At 38.5% G+C, this 17,555-nt stretch overlaps 1 protein-coding gene across 5 annotated transcripts in view; it reads right to left on the reverse strand.

Annotated features, from left to right (window-relative positions):
- SCAF11 (SR-related CTD associated factor 11) overlaps positions 1-15,627 on the reverse strand; it is a 54,358-nt gene extending 38,731 nt beyond the window's left edge. For 3 of the 5 annotated variants that reach the window (XR_014492844.1, XM_083365713.1, XM_083365711.1), the window contains exons 1-5: positions 15,392-15,627; positions 9,080-9,158; positions 7,519-7,679; positions 507-584; positions 57-148 (exon numbers count right to left, since the gene is read on the reverse strand). Coding sequence is in view for 4 of the 5 variants with exons in the window: in XM_083365713.1 (XP_083221839.1) it covers positions 57-148; positions 507-584; positions 7,519-7,679; positions 9,080-9,140 (392 nt within the window). In the remaining variant the exon portion in view is untranslated. The remainder of the gene's footprint in view (positions 1-56; positions 149-506; positions 585-7,518; positions 7,680-9,079; positions 9,159-15,391) is intronic. The other 2 variants (XM_083365712.1, XM_083365714.1) reach the window with 2 other exon arrangements.
- Between the last annotated feature and the right edge of the window lie 1,928 nt (positions 15,628-17,555).

Below are 17,555 nucleotides of genomic sequence, written 5' to 3' on the forward strand. Positions count from 1 at the left end.
TCAAACGTGAAAATGTTTTTTACATTGTAAAGATATTTGCATGCGGTACTGCTAACCTTTTGCAAGTTTTCATAGTTATAGGGCAATTCTTGCTCTTATTACAACTCATGATGCCATCTTTTTTGCATATTTGTTGCTTTATTTCAACCTGCAAAGAAGTTAATATTAAAATCAGTACAATAGTTTTCCAATAATTTGTTCTGTTTATTCTTTAGAAATAAATTATTAATGAACTTATAACAATATTCACTTGCTTAAACATTATTTACAAATATTACTATATATTTTCTAAATGAACTTTGAGTCAAGGTAAGAATATATTGTCAATCTCAGAAAAAGAGTAAAACAAAAACCCTGACATACTAAGTTTCAAAGCAGAAGAGGAAAAAAACAGGTGAGGTTTCTTGTGAATTAACACTATAGCTGCTACAACTGCTTTTGTTACTGAAAACAAACACTATAAAAACTAATTTCGTGAAATAATGTCCATAAATCTTGGAACGTACCTTTACAGAATCTTCTGAAGTATTTAGTTTATATACAGCCTTGAACTGTTTACGGTCCACTGGGCACGAAGCCCTTATCTAAAAGATTTAAATTAGTGTTCAAAATTTTAATATGAATTTTTTAAAAAATTATAAATACATGTTTTTGTTATAATCTATGAGAGATATAAAACATAAACATGCATCATATTACCCTGGCATCCACTTAGAGTTCTAAGTATTATCATTTATTTATTTTTCACATTTAATTTTTATATACTGTTTTTATATTTTGAAGTTTAATAGTATACCACCCAGAGTCTCTCCTTGATGAAAAGGGATGGTTCACAAATGTAAAAAATAATTATCATTTACATATATTAACATGCAACTTTACATGAATAGACTCCTGCTTGAGTGTCTCAAAAGGTGCTTTTTTCATGAGGCAACTAGACTTTCTCGTTTTTCTTTGAAGATTTTTTCTTCTCATCCAAGAAGCTTCTTCAGCTCGGACTGGACAATGGGGAATGGTAGGATTTATACTCCTTGCAGACAGCTGGTCATTTGTATTGTTTTAGTGAGTCGTTGAAGCCCCTGGAGGTTTATCTGTGTTGTCTGTGTTCTTGGAACTGTAGAAGGCTCAAACCCATTTGCACTACTCAGATGACCCTGACGACACAGATTGTCTTTGGAGACAAACCAGACTTCCTCCCAGCTGGTTCCAGCCTGATTCCAAGGCCGTCATGCCCTGAGAGTGACCTGTTATCTGCCTAGGACCTCAGTATTTTCAAAACATCTTTGCAGCATTATATTGGCTGCAAGTGAACTGGTTGGGGGTTGAGATTTGGGGAAAACGAAAGACTAGCTTTGTGCTTTGTGCGGGAACTTCAGATTCTGCCTGACTTTCCTACAACCACTTTCCCCCAGTAAAAGTTCTTTTGATTCAACCACCTGGATTCAAGAGTCTTACTTTCCTGGCTTCCGGTTTGCGCTCCCGGCACTGGCGGATGTGCAGGAGAGAATGCTCTCCCCACCATCCAGTTTTTCTCCGTTGAGAGACCCTGAAAAGGGTCGAAAGTTGCCCTGGAAGGGTGACAACGGTGAGGAGGCCCTCCGACCGATCGCGGAAGGGTGGCAGCCCTCCGTTTGATCCGGAGCAGCTCCTTTGGACTGACGAAGAAAAGATCTGCCATTAACATAGCCAATCATTAAGCTGTTTCCTGCCGAAAGCCAAAATTACTACCAAGCACAACGAAAGCAACGTGGAGGATTTGGGTGAGATCTTACCTTTCTTATTTCCCCAACTACTTTCCTGTGGGAGCACTTTGAAAATTTCTTCCCCCCTTTTGGAATAGCGGTGTCTGCCTATTTGGGGATTTAAAACCTCAAAGAAATGAAAAAACATAACTAAACTAAATAACAACTGGACTTGCACCTTTGGAATATTTAGGATACCAAAAAGTTCTTATTTCTCTGGGGACCTATTACCCTATTTACCTTTTAAGCTGGAAAAGAAAAACAAAAACGGAAAAACTTAAACTGGATAAAAGTTTTATTTGAGTCCGGAAAAAGATTTTACATGCTATTGAGGACATCTTGTGGTGAAGCCTGGCATAGCAAAGAAACTTTCCTTTTATTGTGAGATCTGGCTGCAGCCCAGATTTGTCCTTGGCACTATTTCTAAAGATAAGAACTTGAAACACCTGGCAGCGAAAACAACTTCTAGGAATAGTGGAGGTGGACATTTGCTGACTCTTATCAAAATAGCCTCCACCAAAGACCTATCTGTAAACACTGTAGAAATGGAGGACTACTACCCACAACTTAACTATAATCTTATACTTGAAAAAATCCTTGAAGCGACTGAACTAATGAATTCCAGACTGAAAGATAAAGGTGCCAGCTTAAACTTACCAAATGAAGCCCTGATTGCAATTGAACTGACAATCCAAAAACCAACAGAAGAGGAAGAAATTAATATTAAAACAGGGGACTTTAAAGAACAACAAGTACAATCTACTGAGAGCTTTGACACCCAAACCTTGATCTCAATTACAAAAACTAAAATCCAAAAAACAACAGAAGCCGAAGAAAGCAACACTAAGATGGAGGGTGTTAAGGATATTCAAGCACAGTATATTGAGAATCTAGCAAGTCAAACAACAACTACAACACTGGACATGACCTCTTATCCAAGCCAGATGGGACCGGAAGAAGACCAGACTGAACCAAAAACAACTATACTAAATCAAACATGGGGATTTGATTTATTAGAGCAACAATTTAATGATTATAAAGGGGTCAGTTCCTTTGAAAAATTGACAACTGGATGGTCTCCCTTGATTCAAACGTGTGTAGGAATGAAGGGAGACCCACTTGAGAACTTAAAGGCACTGATATGGAAGCCTGCTTGGCACAAAAAGAAAGCCAGAGTTAGATTTAAAAAACGGGTTCTTTTCTTTTGTGATTTATAATGATGGAGCCTAAAATTTCCTTTAATGGGCTAAGGGGAGTTTTTAATAGATATAAATTGATTGTATATTTAGGTTTTAGATTTGCAAGGGAAATGAAAATCAGCTATTAGAACATAGTTTTGAATTATATTATAGAACTTGGAATGATATAATAGAAGATACTTTATTAATAATTGATGAACCACTAAGATGAGAAATAGAATATATTTGTGAAACAAGATAAGAATGTATTTAAGCAAACAATATATGTATTTTAGATATGACAACTATTATATAATGAAATAGGGGAAATTTGGGTTACCTGAAAACTAAGTATTACGGATACTAAAGTCTAATTTAGAGCACTGTAATTGAAATTAGGTAAAATTCAAAAGCAGGACATGGATAAGTATAAGTTAAAATATACTGACAATTGTCTCAACTGACCGTGCTATAACTAGAAATGTATTAATTTGATTGCGATATTGTAATTAAGGGAATTGGAGAGGGAATTTTTGCTGATGTAACCTGAGATATGTACAAAAAGATTTTGTTATTGGACTTCTGATTACCCAATCACCATGTTGCTTCATAAATATCTGGATGTAAAATTGGAAAATTAATAAAACTTTTTTTAAAAAAAGTCTTTCTTTCCTGAGGGACCAGCTGGGGAGGGTCCTTACAGTATATTTTTAATGTATGTACACGTATTCTTTGTTTTTTCTATTGCTTTTCAAATTAGTAAAAAGAAATTAAAGAGAAATATGCACACAACCACAAACACAGGTTATTTATTTGAGTGTGGTGGTACCCAATTCCAGACTAACTATGGGATCCAGCATAGACTGCAGCATCAATTTGGCTGCAATTAATTGTAAAGAATAAGGGAAAGGACCTTGACAAGAGTTATACAAGAACTGTTACATAAGCAAAGAGGGCTGAAACATTCTTTAAACCTTGGAGAGCCCAAGAGCATTGGAAAGTGACTCAGGCAGGCTCTTCTCTGATTCACTGTGGCCTAAAGTGTGTGTGTGAGTGTGTAAGTAAAACGGAACCACATTTGCAAGAGATTCTGTCATTTTAGCTTGTTTCAATAAAATATAATCTTCCTATAGAGTTGATTTTTTGTTCTGGTGTATACATAGTGGGATTGAAAAAATAGATGCTTGCTCAGAAATAAACTTGAATTAATTAAACAGAACAGAAATGTTTTTACAGTAGTATTGAAAGGGAAACACTTTTGATGTTTTCTGGATAAATTATGCAAATGATAACTAAAGAATAACTGCTGTTGCTGCTCTTACAGAATGCTTAGACTGAAACTTTTTGCTAAGAAGTAGAGTTTATTATTTGTTCTATACAAATGAAAATATTACTCTGGTATCTTATTTAATCTGTAGATTAATCCAAAATATTATAAAGAACATTATGATCCAATGTAATTTTTAATGGAATGATAAACCTGTAGCTAGCTGTTTTTTGGCAATGAAGAGGATGTGTGTCACATGGCTCAATATTTTTCCATTACATCAATCCTCTGTACAAGCTAGATATCACCTATGTATCTGCTATAGTTCTGTTTGGAACAGCATTTAAAATAAGTTCAGAAACTCAGGATTTTAGTCTTCAACTACAAAGAAGAAAAACTATTTCTTTAGTCCTATACAGTAAAAGAAAGGAACAAGTTTGACGTTTGTGTTTGCAATAAGTATTAATAACTATTTAGTATTCATGGGACCAGAGCACCTTCAGCAGATGAGCAGCCATGTAAATATTTTAAATTAATGAATAAAAAATACAAAAGCAAGCTGCAGGCACAAGAAATTGTATAATCCTATGAATATTTATTCAGAATTAAATCCTACCAATACTAGACTATGAAAAGAGGGAATGATGTAATCTTGGACAGAGACCATAAAATATAAATGCATTTATAACCTTCTGTTAAGAAGATCGGAAGTTGCTTCTTTATTCTTTTTCTTTTGCCTTTTTCTTTTCTAATTTTCTCTAATTGTCTTATTTTTTCACTATTTTATTTTCTAAAATTTGTATTATTTTTATCTTATTAAAATATCCTTAATAAAAAATATATGTACAGTTGCAAGAAAAAGTATGTTAACCCTTTGGGATTACGTGGAGTTTTGCATGAATTGGTCATAAAATGCGCTCTAAACGTCATGTAAGTCACAACAATAGAAAAACACAGTCTGCTTAAAATAATACTACACAAACATTAGCTGTTGTCATGTTTTAATTGAACATAAGATGGAAACATTCACAGTGCAGGGTGGAAAAAGTATGTGAACCCCTAGCCTAATGACTTCTCCAAGAGCTAATTGGAGCCAGGAGTGAGCCAACCTTGACTCCAATCAGTGTGATGATATTGGATGTGTTCCTGCCCTTTAAAAACACACACCTGTTTTGGGTTTACTGGTCTCAAGAAGCACTGTCTGATGTGAACCATGCCTCGCAGAAAAGAGCTCTCAGAAGACCTACGATCAAGAATTGTTGACTTGCATGAAGCTGGAAAGGGTTAAAAAAGTATCTCCAAAAGTCTTGATGTTCATGTGTCCACGGTAAGACAGTCTACAAATGGAGAAAGTTTAGCACTGTTGCTACTCTCCCTAGGTGTGGTCGTCCTGTAAAAATGACTGCAAGAGCACAGCACATAATGCTTAATGAGGTAAAGAAGAATCCTAGAGTGTCAGCTAAAGACCTACAGAAATCTCTGACACATGCTAACATTTTTTTGACACATCTACAATAAGGAAAACATTAAACAAAAATGGAGTACATGGGAGGACACCACGGAGGAAGCCATTGCTATCCCAAAAAAATATTGCAGCACATTTGAAGTTTGCAAAAGAGCACCTGGATGTTCCACAGCACTACTGGCAAAATATACTGTGGACAGATGAAACCAAAATTGAGTTGTTTGGGAAAAACACACAATACTATGTGTGGAGAAAAAAAGGCACAGCACACCAACATCAAAACCTCATCCTCACTGTAAAACATGGTGGAGGGAGCATCATGGTTTGGGGCTGCTTTGCTGCCTCAGGGTCTGGACGGATTGTTGTCATTGATGGGAAAATGAATTCGAGAGTTTATCAGGACATTTTGCAGGAAAACGTACGACCATCTGTCCTCCAACTGAAGCTCCACAGAGGATGGGTGATGCAACAGGACAATGACCCAAAGCATACAAGTAATTCAACAAAACAATGGCTTCAACAGAACAGAATACGCCTTCTGGAGTGGCCCAGTCAGAGTCCTGACCTCAACCCGATTGAAATGCTGTGGCATGACCTTAAGAGAGCGATTCACACCAGACATCCCAAGAATATTGCTACACTGAAACAGTTTTGTGAAGAGGAGTGGTCCAAAATTACTCCAGATCGTTGTACAGGTCTGATCTGCAACTACAGGAAACGTTTGGTCGAGGTTATTGCTGCCAAAGGAAGGTCAACCAGTTATTAAGTCCAAAGGTTCACATACTTTATCCACCCTGCACTGTGAATATTTCCATCTTATGTTCAATTAAAACATGACAACAGCTAATGTTTGTATAGTATTATTTTAAGCAGACTGTGTTTTTCTATTGTTGTGACTTACATGACGTTTAGAGCGCATTTTATGACCAATTCATGCAAAACTCCACGTAATCCCAAAGGGTTAACATACTTTTTCTTGCAACTGTATAAAACAGAATCAGTATGAGCTTATTTTAAGTGATGTAAAACAAAAGTGACAAGGGATCAGTAAAAGTTATATCTTTTAGAATAGAGGACGACAATTGATACTACCATTTACAAGAATTGTTTTAAGAAATGAAGGCCCTTTCATAGTAAATAGTCTTGAACTATTTGCATTTAGGCTACTCTTCAAAAAACTACTTTAAGAATACTGGGTATGACAGTGAAGCTGTTTTAAAAATTCCCCTTGATCTATCAATCACTGTCTATATTGCTTTTGAAATTCTTTTTATATTCCAAAGCAGCCATTCAAGATACATCAAAATTTAATAATTACAAAATACAAGCCCAAAGCTATGCATGAGTACAGGTGGTCCTCCATTTACAACCACAGTTAGGACCAGAACTTCTGTTGCTAAGCAATATAGTCATTAAGTGAGTCACCTGGATTTTATGATCATTTACTGTGGTTGTTAAGTGAACTACTGCAATTGTTAAGTGAATCTGGCTGCCCCCATAGACTTTGCTTGTTGGAAGCCCCCTGGAAAGGTTCCAAATAGTGATCATGTGACCTTAGGAAACTGCTACCATCATAAATATATGATGGGTCAGAATTTCAGCAATTGGTCAAATTTTGATCATGTGACTACGGGGACTCTATGACAGTCCTAAATACAAGGACTGGGCATAACTCATCTTTTCAGTGCTGTTGTAACTTCAAATGGTTGCTTAAAAAAACAGTTGTAAGTTCAGGAGTAGCTGTAAAGGAGTTGTTATTTGGATACCAATCAAAACAAAAAGAACATGTATTACTATTTTATTATGAAAAAATTTCAAAGTTAAGTAAACTATTTTACAAATTTGATTGCAGCTCCTAAGACTTACTTCAGCCCATTTAAGAATGCAGGTCATGCAGAAGATGTGGTTGCAATTTTCAGGAAAGCCAACTTCTTGCTCTGCCAAACAATTTAGACAAATTGGGCAGCGAGCATCTTCATTAGATAAAAAGTCAGCGGAGCAAGAACAGTTTTCTTCATTCTCTTTACCTGTTATAAAATGCACATAAGTAGATTGAAATTACTGAAGTACAACTAAACAATACAAAATAAGGAAAATAAAGAAACATTTAAGCTAAATTATGTTACTTTAAGCAGCTAATCTGAAATTCATTATATATATATATATATATATATATATATATATATATATATATATACACATATATATATATATATATATATATATATATATATATACACATACATATACATATATACACACACACACACACATATAGATGTATGTTCTCGTAGATTTTCACGGGTACACATATGTAGGTCTTCGTGTATGTGTATTCAGGTCTTTTCCTGTGTAAGATTGAGAGTGTCTTGGAGACGTTTAGATGAGGTCCCACTCATCTTCAAGCATCAAGCACGAAGATACCAGCCTGAAGATGACGAGTGGAACCTCGTTGAAACGTCGCCAAGACACACTCAATCTTACACGGGAAAAGACCCAAATACGCCAAGACCTACATACATACACACACACACAAATATATACATATACATATGTAAGGTCTCAGTGGGTTAGGACGCTGAGCTTGTTGATCAGAAGGTTGGCAGTTTGGCGGGTCGAATCCCAAGTGCCGCATAACAGTGTGAGCGCCTGTTACTCATCCCAGCTTCTGCCAACCTAGCAGTTTGAAAGCACGTAAAAATGCAAGTAGAAAAATAGGGACCACTACGGTGGGAAGGTAACAGCGTTCTGTGCGCCTTTGGCGTCTAGTCATGCTGGCCACATGACCACGGAGACGTCCTCGGACAAGCGCTGGCTCTTCGGCTTTGAAATGAAGATGAGCACCGGCCCCTAGAGTCGGAAACGACTAGTACGCATGTGCGGGGGAACCTTTACCTTTTACCTTCATACGTGTGTGTGTGTGTGTGTGTGTGTGTGTGTGTATGTGTGTGTGTGTATATATAAAATATTTTGTGTGTACATTTGTATCTCTCTAATATACACTCTTTATTTGAAATTACACTATGCTCAATTGGCCAGAACTTGATTTTTTTAGATAACAGTACACCAGTACATGGAGGATAAATTACAGAAAATTTAAGGAAGAACCAATTATTTTGATTAATATTTACTATATATTTTTACTGAATAATTTCCTAGTGGCACACAGCCTTTTTGAACTGTAAATCTGTGATAAAGGCAACAATTGTAATATTTTGGGAAGCAGGAAACTTCTCAACTACAATCTGACTGAGATAGTATCTCCAGCTCCTATCAACATTGTCAATTATAACAAGTAAATAGCTAAATCCAGAAGTTTTAAAAAGATGTTAATATCTATAAAATAATGCATAGATTTGATCTAGAAATATAGTGGAACATTTTCAAGTCTCATTTCTTTCAGAAATTCAAATAATAAGTTAGCTACCTTTTGCAGCCTCGTGTTTGTCTTCTTCTGCCTTTTGAACAGATTGCTTTTTATTCTTCATTTCTGCTTAAAATATTACCTGCAAAATAGGGCCACCAAATGTTAAATGCTTCCTAATAGACCAATATTATATATTAAATTATAATTATAAAGTCAACTTCAAATCATATTCAACACCATATATTATATTGTTTCTGTATCAAACTATTAAGTATTTACAATATAAAAACATAAATCACACAGTTCCTATACATTTAGGAATATGTGTACACAAAGTCCATATAAATTTAGTACTACTAAGGTATAATGCTTCAGATTCTCACTTAAAGTGTAATTTGCTAAGCAGACTATACTCACATGATAACTTTGCTTTTAGCGTAAGTGTTATTGTGTCATTTTTCCACAAAATATAATGACTATTATATTTTATCCTGCCTTTTTTATATGTAACTCAAGGCAGCAAGAATACCTAATATTGCCTCCTATTTTCCCCACAATAACCTTGTGAGGTGGGTGGGCTAAGAGAAAGCGACTGGCCCAAAGTCATCCAGCTGGCTTTAATGCCTAAGAATATCATTACTGTGCTGTTCTACTAAGAAACATACAATAGGAATGAATACAAAAATTACAGGTTACTTGTTAAACTTGTGAAACCTGGAAAGAAGTTAGGTGGAAAACATATTGAAAGGGCAGCAGGGTGACAATGAATATAAATTGAGAAATAACTTGTGTATCTCAGGGGTAAGCAGAGATTGTTACAGATTGGATACTTCAGCATGCAATTGAGAAATGTATAAACATGAGAAAACTTATATACTTTATTTAGAAAATAAGTAGTTGTTAAGCAAAACATGTGAACACTTCACTTAATAATGACAATCCTGGTTGTAGCTATTAAGAAAATCACTCAGGGTTATTAAGTGAAACATCATGTGACTGTGACTTGCAATCTCCTGCTGGCTTCTCTATTGACTTTGCTTGTTAGAAGCTATTTAGGAAGGTCACAAATGATAATCAAATGAGCACAGGATTGTCATAAATGACCCAATAGGCAATTAATGAATTGATGTAGGGACATTTTGTAGCATGAGGAATAACTTGATTTTTATCTATTATTTTGCTGACTATTGCGTCTTCTTTTCTTTACTGCATGTTGTTTAACCTGAAATGGAACAGAATGCTGGGTATGTAACTATGTGAATGAGACCAGCATAAAATAGGTAATGTTCAATAAGGCCATAGTTTCATGGTGCCACTGGATCCAGGTTTCACTTCTAGATTTAAAAAAAACCACAATAACTTTGCCGACTATTTATGGCATGGCAAGAAACCAAATCTGGGGATATTACTCTATGCTTTCTTCAAATGTGTGTGATTCAAAGTAGAAAATCTTTCTGGGGAAGGGCAATAAGAGAACCAATCTACTGGAAGCCTAAGTAGGATGATAGATATATTGTTTATTAAAAGATATGTATTACATAACTAACCCTAACCCCAATAATCATTACCTTTATTCATAAGGCAATGTACACATTTTTCATTTCAGGGATTCATAGTACTGCAAAATTTGGGACTCCCCTGTTATAGGATATTTATTGCTATCCAACTACCAAGACAGTAGGCATTGCCTTATTTGTTTTCCACTGTTAAGAGGCGTTTGAACAAGTATTCTCTATAATATCATTAGGCATCAGAATCCTGCCCCTCTCATGGTGTTTAAAACAGTCAGACCTTCCTTCCTACACAGTGTTTTCTGTTGGCCTGAGTCATCTATTATAACTTTTTAGCTGTCTCAAAGATGCTTTTTTTCTTCAAAAGGCAACTGGACTATTTTTTTCCTTGAGTAAGAAGAAGAAAACCTTTCTTTTTCCATCCAAGAAACTTCATCAATTCTGATGGCGGAAGGATGGAAGGACAGGTACTGACAGTTGAGACTGAATGATAGGATATTTTCTGATAGGATGGTGTGTGTATGGGGGGGGAATGGAACAATAGTATTTCTTTGTGTATTTGGATGGAAGAATTCTATTTTTTATGGTGTTTGGATGGAAGGATTCTACAGGTGAAACTCGAAAAATTAGAATATCGTGCAAAAGTTCATTTATTTCAGTAATGCAACTTAAAAGGGGAAACTAATATATGAGATAGACTCATTACATGCAAAGCAAGATAGTTCAAGCTGTGATTTGTCATAATTGTGATGTTTATGGCGTACAGCTCATGAAAACCCCAAATCCACAATCTCAGAAAATTAGAATATTACATGCAATCAATAAAACAAGGGGTGTACATAGAATACCGGACCTCTGAAAAGTATAAGCATGGATATGTACTCAGTACTTGGTTTGGGCCCCTTTTGTAGCAATTACTACCTCAATGCGGCATGGCATGGAAGCTATCAGCCTGTGGCACTGCTGAGGTGTTATGGAAGACCAGGATGCTTCAATAGCGGCCTTCAGCTCTTCTGCATTGTTCGGTCTCATGTTTCTCATCTTTCTCTTGGCAATGCCCATAGATTCTCTATGGGGTTCAGGTCAGGCGAGTTTGCTGGCCAATCAAGCACAGTAATCCCACGGTCATTGAACCAGGTTTTGGTGCTTTTGGCAGTGCGGACAGGTGCCAAGTCCTGCTGGAAAATGAAGTCAGCATCCCCATAAAGCTCGTCCGCAGAAGGAAGCATGAAGTGCTCCAAAATCTCCTGGTAGACGGCTGCGTTGACCCTGGACTTAATGAAGCACGGTGGACCAACACCAGCAGATGAAATGGCTCCCCAAATCAACACAGACTGTGGAAACGTCACACTGGACTTCAAGCATCTTGCAGCGTGTGCCTCTCCATTCTTCCTCCAGACTCTGGGTCCTTGGTTTCCAAATGAGATGCAAAAGTTGCTCTCATCAGAAAACTTTGGACCACTGAGCAACAGACCAGGTCTGTTTTTCTTTAGCCCAGGTAAGACGCTTCTGACGTTGTTTGTTGTTCAGGAGCGGCTTGACAAGAGGAATACGACATTTGAAGCTCATGTCCAGGATCCGTCTGTGTGGTGGCTGTTGATGCACTGACTCCAGCCTCAGTCCACTCCTTGTGAAAGTCCCCAACACTTTTGAATGGCCTTTTCCTGACAATCCTCTCCAGGCTGCGGTCATCCCTGCTGCTTGTGCACCTTTTTCTTCCACACTTTTCCCTTCCACATAACTTTCTATTAATGTGCTTTGATACAGCACTTTGGGAACAGCCAACTTCTTTTGCAATTACCTTTTGAGGCTTTCCCTCCTTATGGAGGGTGTCAGTGATGGTTTTCTGCACAACTGTCAGGTCAGCAGTCTTCCCCATGATTGTGATTCCTACTGAACCAGACTGAGAGACCATTTAAAGGCTCAGGAACCCTTTGTAGGTGTTATGGCTTAATTAGCTGATTAGAGTAGGACACTTTGAGCCTAAATATTGCACCTTTTCACAATATTCTAATTTTCTGAGATTGTGGATTTGGGGTTTTCATGAGCTGTACGCCATAATCATCACAATTATGACAAATCACGGCTTGAACTATCTTGCTTTGCATGTAATGAGTCTATCTCATATATTAGTTTCCCCTTTTAAGTTGCATTACTGAAATAAATGAACTTTTGCACAATATTCTAATTTTTCAAGTTTCACCTGTATTTCTTTGGCCCATTGTGACCAGTCTCTGCAGGGAAGAGTTAGATGTCAAAGCCATAAACTCAGAGGATTTCCCATGTGGGTGGTATAGCTATGTGGATGATACTTGGGCCAAAATTAAAACATAGGAAGTGGAAGCCTTTACCAAACACATCAACTCTGTGAACAAATACATTAAGTTCACATGGGAAGATGTTAAGGAAAAACAATCTGGCTTTCCTGGACTGTGCAGTCATTAAAGAAGACAGAAGCCTTAACACTGAAGTTTATAGGAAATCTCCACACAGCTATCAGTATTTACATTTTGATTCTCACCATCCACTTTAGCAAAAAATCGGAGTGATCAGAACCTTATACCACCAGGCTGAAAGCTTACCTACCAGTAAAGTACCCAACCAGCATGTTGCTGAAAATATTATCAGATGCATAAAGATTGACCAAAACAGAAGTGTTTCCCTTCTGAGAATCACCCTAACTCAGTGAAACGGCCTCTATCATTTAATCTAAACACTGGCCAACTTTCCTTGATCTTCTCCAGGTAGCCCTTGGTATAAAACAGTTCATTTAGTTACCAAAGTTATAACGGCACTAAAAAAGTGATTTATGAGCATTTTCACACATGACCTCTGTAGCATCCCTATGTTCATGTGATCAAAACTCCGATGCTTGGCAACTGATTCATATTTATGATCATTGCTGTATCCCAAGGTCACATGACCACCTTTTGTAACCTTTTGAGAGAAAAATCAATGGGGAAAGCCAGATTCACTTAACAACTCTGTTACTAACTTATCAACTGCAGTGATTCACTTAACAACTGTGGCAAGAAAGGTCGTAAAATGGGGCAAAACTCATTTAACAAATGTCTCACTTAACAGAAATTTGGGGCTCAATTGTGGTCATGAGTCAAGGACTACTTTTATTACCTTTTCCCCCAGACTGCACTAAATCGGGTCAAGAGGCAAAATAGCGCAGCAAGAGGCCTGTATGGAAATTTGAAGGGTTCCTCTTCTCCATATTTTGAAGTTCACTTATTCCTATCACCAGCTGTTATGTGGCTACCATAGTTAGAAGAATTCATAACAATATTTGCTTTGTTGCTGATATTCAGATAAGAATATAATCAGAACAGCTCTGGAAATATTATAGATGTTGAGAGATATAAATCAAATATATCAAACTGGGGAATTCTGCAAGAGTAATTCCTATCACATAAATTACCATTGTGTAAATGTCTATCTGTACATGTTTAGAAATCACTCTGAACAGGAAGATTTATACCATTAATCTGTATTCATCCAAGAAACCCGTGAAAATTTAATTTCATTATTTGAACTACTAGACAATTAGAGTTTAATTGGCTTAAAATGGTTGCATACTTACAGCATACAAATTAACTGAGCAAACCATGATTCTCTGCTGCCCTTATCTGAACCTGACTCAAAATATCTGAACTGATATCTTTCATATATAATCTTCAATACAGCAAGATCAATAATGTCACTGTGTTGTGTTCTAAATTTCCTATAATAAAAACACTTGGATTGTCATGCAAATCACATCCTATGCATCAGGGAATCTATGCTTATATATGCTAAATATTTACATTAATTGTTGAGAATCAGTTCCCTGTAACAGAAATATTTCAAGAAAAAGAAACTGAAAGTTCACTAACACTTTTCTTATACCCTTTTACAGTCAAAAGTACTGAATGTCATTCTTTAACATTATTATCTCCTGGCTTACTTTGTCCCATCAAATAATGGAAACACTATTCAGCAATTCTTTAGATGAAGGTAAAGAATATATTCTGCATTCGCTAAAGCATAACATTCATTATCTTTTCAAAACAGAGATCATTTCTTGTGAATTGAATAACTGCTATCCATGCTGATGGGGATAAAATATGCACACAGCATTTCTCTCTCCAGATTTGCAATTAAGCTTACAGAATCTACATAACCTTTCTCTTTTAGTCTCAAAGGTGCTTTTTCAAAGGCAACTGGCCTATTTTTCCTTGAGGAAGAACATCTTGTGACTGTTCTAATGAAGGTTCTTGGATGAGAAGCGAAACGTCTTCTTCCTCAAGAAAAAACAGGCCAGTTGCCTTTTGAAAAAACACCTTTGAGACAACTATGACCTGGATGACTGAGAATCTCCAGAGACTTTCTCCTTTAGCCACCTCATTGAACCCATTTGCAGAACTCAATTTTCGCAAACATGCGACTGTTGTGCAAAATCAGGATGACTGCATGCAACCAGTTGTAAACAAAAGGCTATCTTAAACACTTCATTAGAACCAGTCGCTCTCAAATACTCTCAAGTATCCGAGGTCAGTCTCGCATCTAACTGAACCCATCCGCCCCCGGCAGTCTGCGCGTAACTTTGTTACCGACCTTCGTCAAACGAATAAAATCTTCGCCGACAGTGTCGAAGCGATAAGACTGTTACCAGCGCCGTTGTCCAGAAATGGCGTTTTTCAAAGATGCGAACGAGACTATCTGACGACTCTCCGGATCGTGCTGGGGCCTAGTTTCCCGCAAGTCTGTCCACCAGAAACGGCGAGGTCGCAGGCTTCGGGACACAGCCTTTGTCTCCCTTTCACTCCAGCACACGAATACACGCACCGCCCCCCGCCCCCCATCGAGCCTTTACCTTTCTCCGTCACGAACACGGAAGCCGTCTCACTAGACGGCACCTCCGAACGAGCGAAGCAAACGGCCAGTCTCCGTTAGTGCGGCCTCGACATAAGAGATTCTGGGCCGCGGTGTCTCCTTGGCGCCCTGCGATCTCCGGGAAAAAGGCCTCGCGCGGCAGCAGGAAAAGAAAGCAGGCCGCTTCCCCAGCGCATTCGCTACAGAACCCACTCCCGTAGTCACATGTCCCTCGGCTGCAACTATAAGCTGAGAGCAAAACGTCCCACTGCCCTGACGGAAAAAAGGCAGCCCAGCGATACCACCCAATCAGATTTCGAAGGAGAGGAAGAACGTGACCGGCTGGCAGGCGCGCGACGCTACCTGCCAACGAGACACAGCCAACCGGCCCCTATTGCCCAGAGGCATTCTGGGAAGGTCCTCCAGGCGCCTGGCGGCGATGAGGCGGAAGACTAGAGCAGCGGCGACCGCAGAGCGTACTCTCCAGCGCCCTCAGCGGCAAGGAAGGAGGACTGTGTCCGTAAATCCCGAATTAACCATACCTTCAGCAAGCGACCCGGCGCCCATCCGACCTCAGTTGATCTCGAAAAACGTAGCGGGATCGGTGGGATCCAGGGGTGAAGGTTAGGTTACCGACTCCGAAACAGCAGCAAACCACTTTCTGTCCCGAGGCCTTAAAAACGGCACGGGCAGGTCTCCCTAATCCCCCAGGGGTTGATACCGAATTGAAGAAAGTTTTACTTTCTCATGTGACCGATTACTGAACGGGTCTTCCCCAATCTTGAGGTCACCAGTTAGTTTGGGCTCTCATTCGTACCATTGCCTCATAGCTTGAACCATCGGAGGGAAAATGCTGCTCCGAAGCTTTAACCAACGTTTAATGTCGTTTCAATTGATTTGAAAGAGTTAGTTCCTTCAGGAGTTTAAGAGTGAGATTGAGCTGAAAGGGAGTGACCGGTGAATCCTTGGCAGAGGAGTAAACTTGCATTTGGGTCTCCTATGTATACGTGTGATGCTATCCCTTAATTAACATCACACTTCCACTGAGAAGTCATTGCCAACCTTCCTTCTCTCCCAAGTTCGTAGGGAGAGAAGAAAATACTATCTGCTATCATAACAAATTAGTGACAGATTTTATTTTCTTGGTCTCCAAGATCACTGCAGATGGGGACTGTAGCCAAGAAATTAAAAGACGCTTGCTCCTCGGGAGGAAAGCCATGGCAAATCTAGACAGCACACTAAAAAGCAGAGACATCACCCTGTCAACAAAAGTGCGTATAGTCAAGGCTATGGTCTTCCCAGTTGCAATGTATGGCAGTGAAAGCTGGACCATAAAAAAGGCTGAGCGCCAAAGAATTGAAGCCTTTGAACTCTGGTGCTGGAGAAGACTCCTGTGAGTCCCTTGGACTGCAAGGCGATCAAACTGGTCAGTCTTAGAGGAGATCAACCCTGACTGCTCTTTAGAAGGCCAGTTCCTGAAGCTAAAACTCAAATACTTTGGCCACCTAATGAGAAGGAAGGACTCACTGGAGAAGAGCCTAATGCTGGGAAAGATTGAGGGCAATAGAAGAAGGGGACGACAGAGAATGAGGTGGCTGGATGGAGTCACTGAAGCAGTAGGTGTGAGCTTAAATGGGCTCCAGAAGATGGTAGAAGACAGGAAGGCTTGGAGGAACGTTGTCCATAGGGTCGTGATGGGTCGGACATGACTTCGCAACTAACAACAACAACAACAATCATAACGATTTAATGTCCCATGTGTTTTTACCCAGGAAAGACTGATGTTTTTGTTTTTGTAATGTGAGGAGAGGTGTGTGCCCGGCTAGCTTTAAGGACAGCAAGGCTTCTATTGTTGCTGGCACTTCCAGTTACAAAATACCAAAATAGGAAGGTGATGAAATGTAAAACTAATTCAAGGAGAGATCTGGCAATCCCAACAAACTGTGATTTGTTTAGCCATAGATAGCTGAACAAGCTCAGTGGTTGGATTCACATGTCATGCTTTTTTTTTATTGAAAAGTTTTACAATACATTTTTTAAAAAGACAAAACCCCTCCCAAACCCTTCCCCTCTCCCCAGCCCTCCCCAACACCTCCCTCCCCTCCCCCTCCCCCCTCCCCGACTTCCCAGAGCTCAATACAGGGTATAAAAATACAAACAATCAT

This window comes from Vipera ursinii (genome assembly GCF_947247035.1).
Source record: "Vipera ursinii genome assembly, chromosome: 6".
NCBI classification, from domain to species: Eukaryota; Metazoa; Chordata; class Lepidosauria; order Squamata; family Viperidae; genus Vipera; species Vipera ursinii.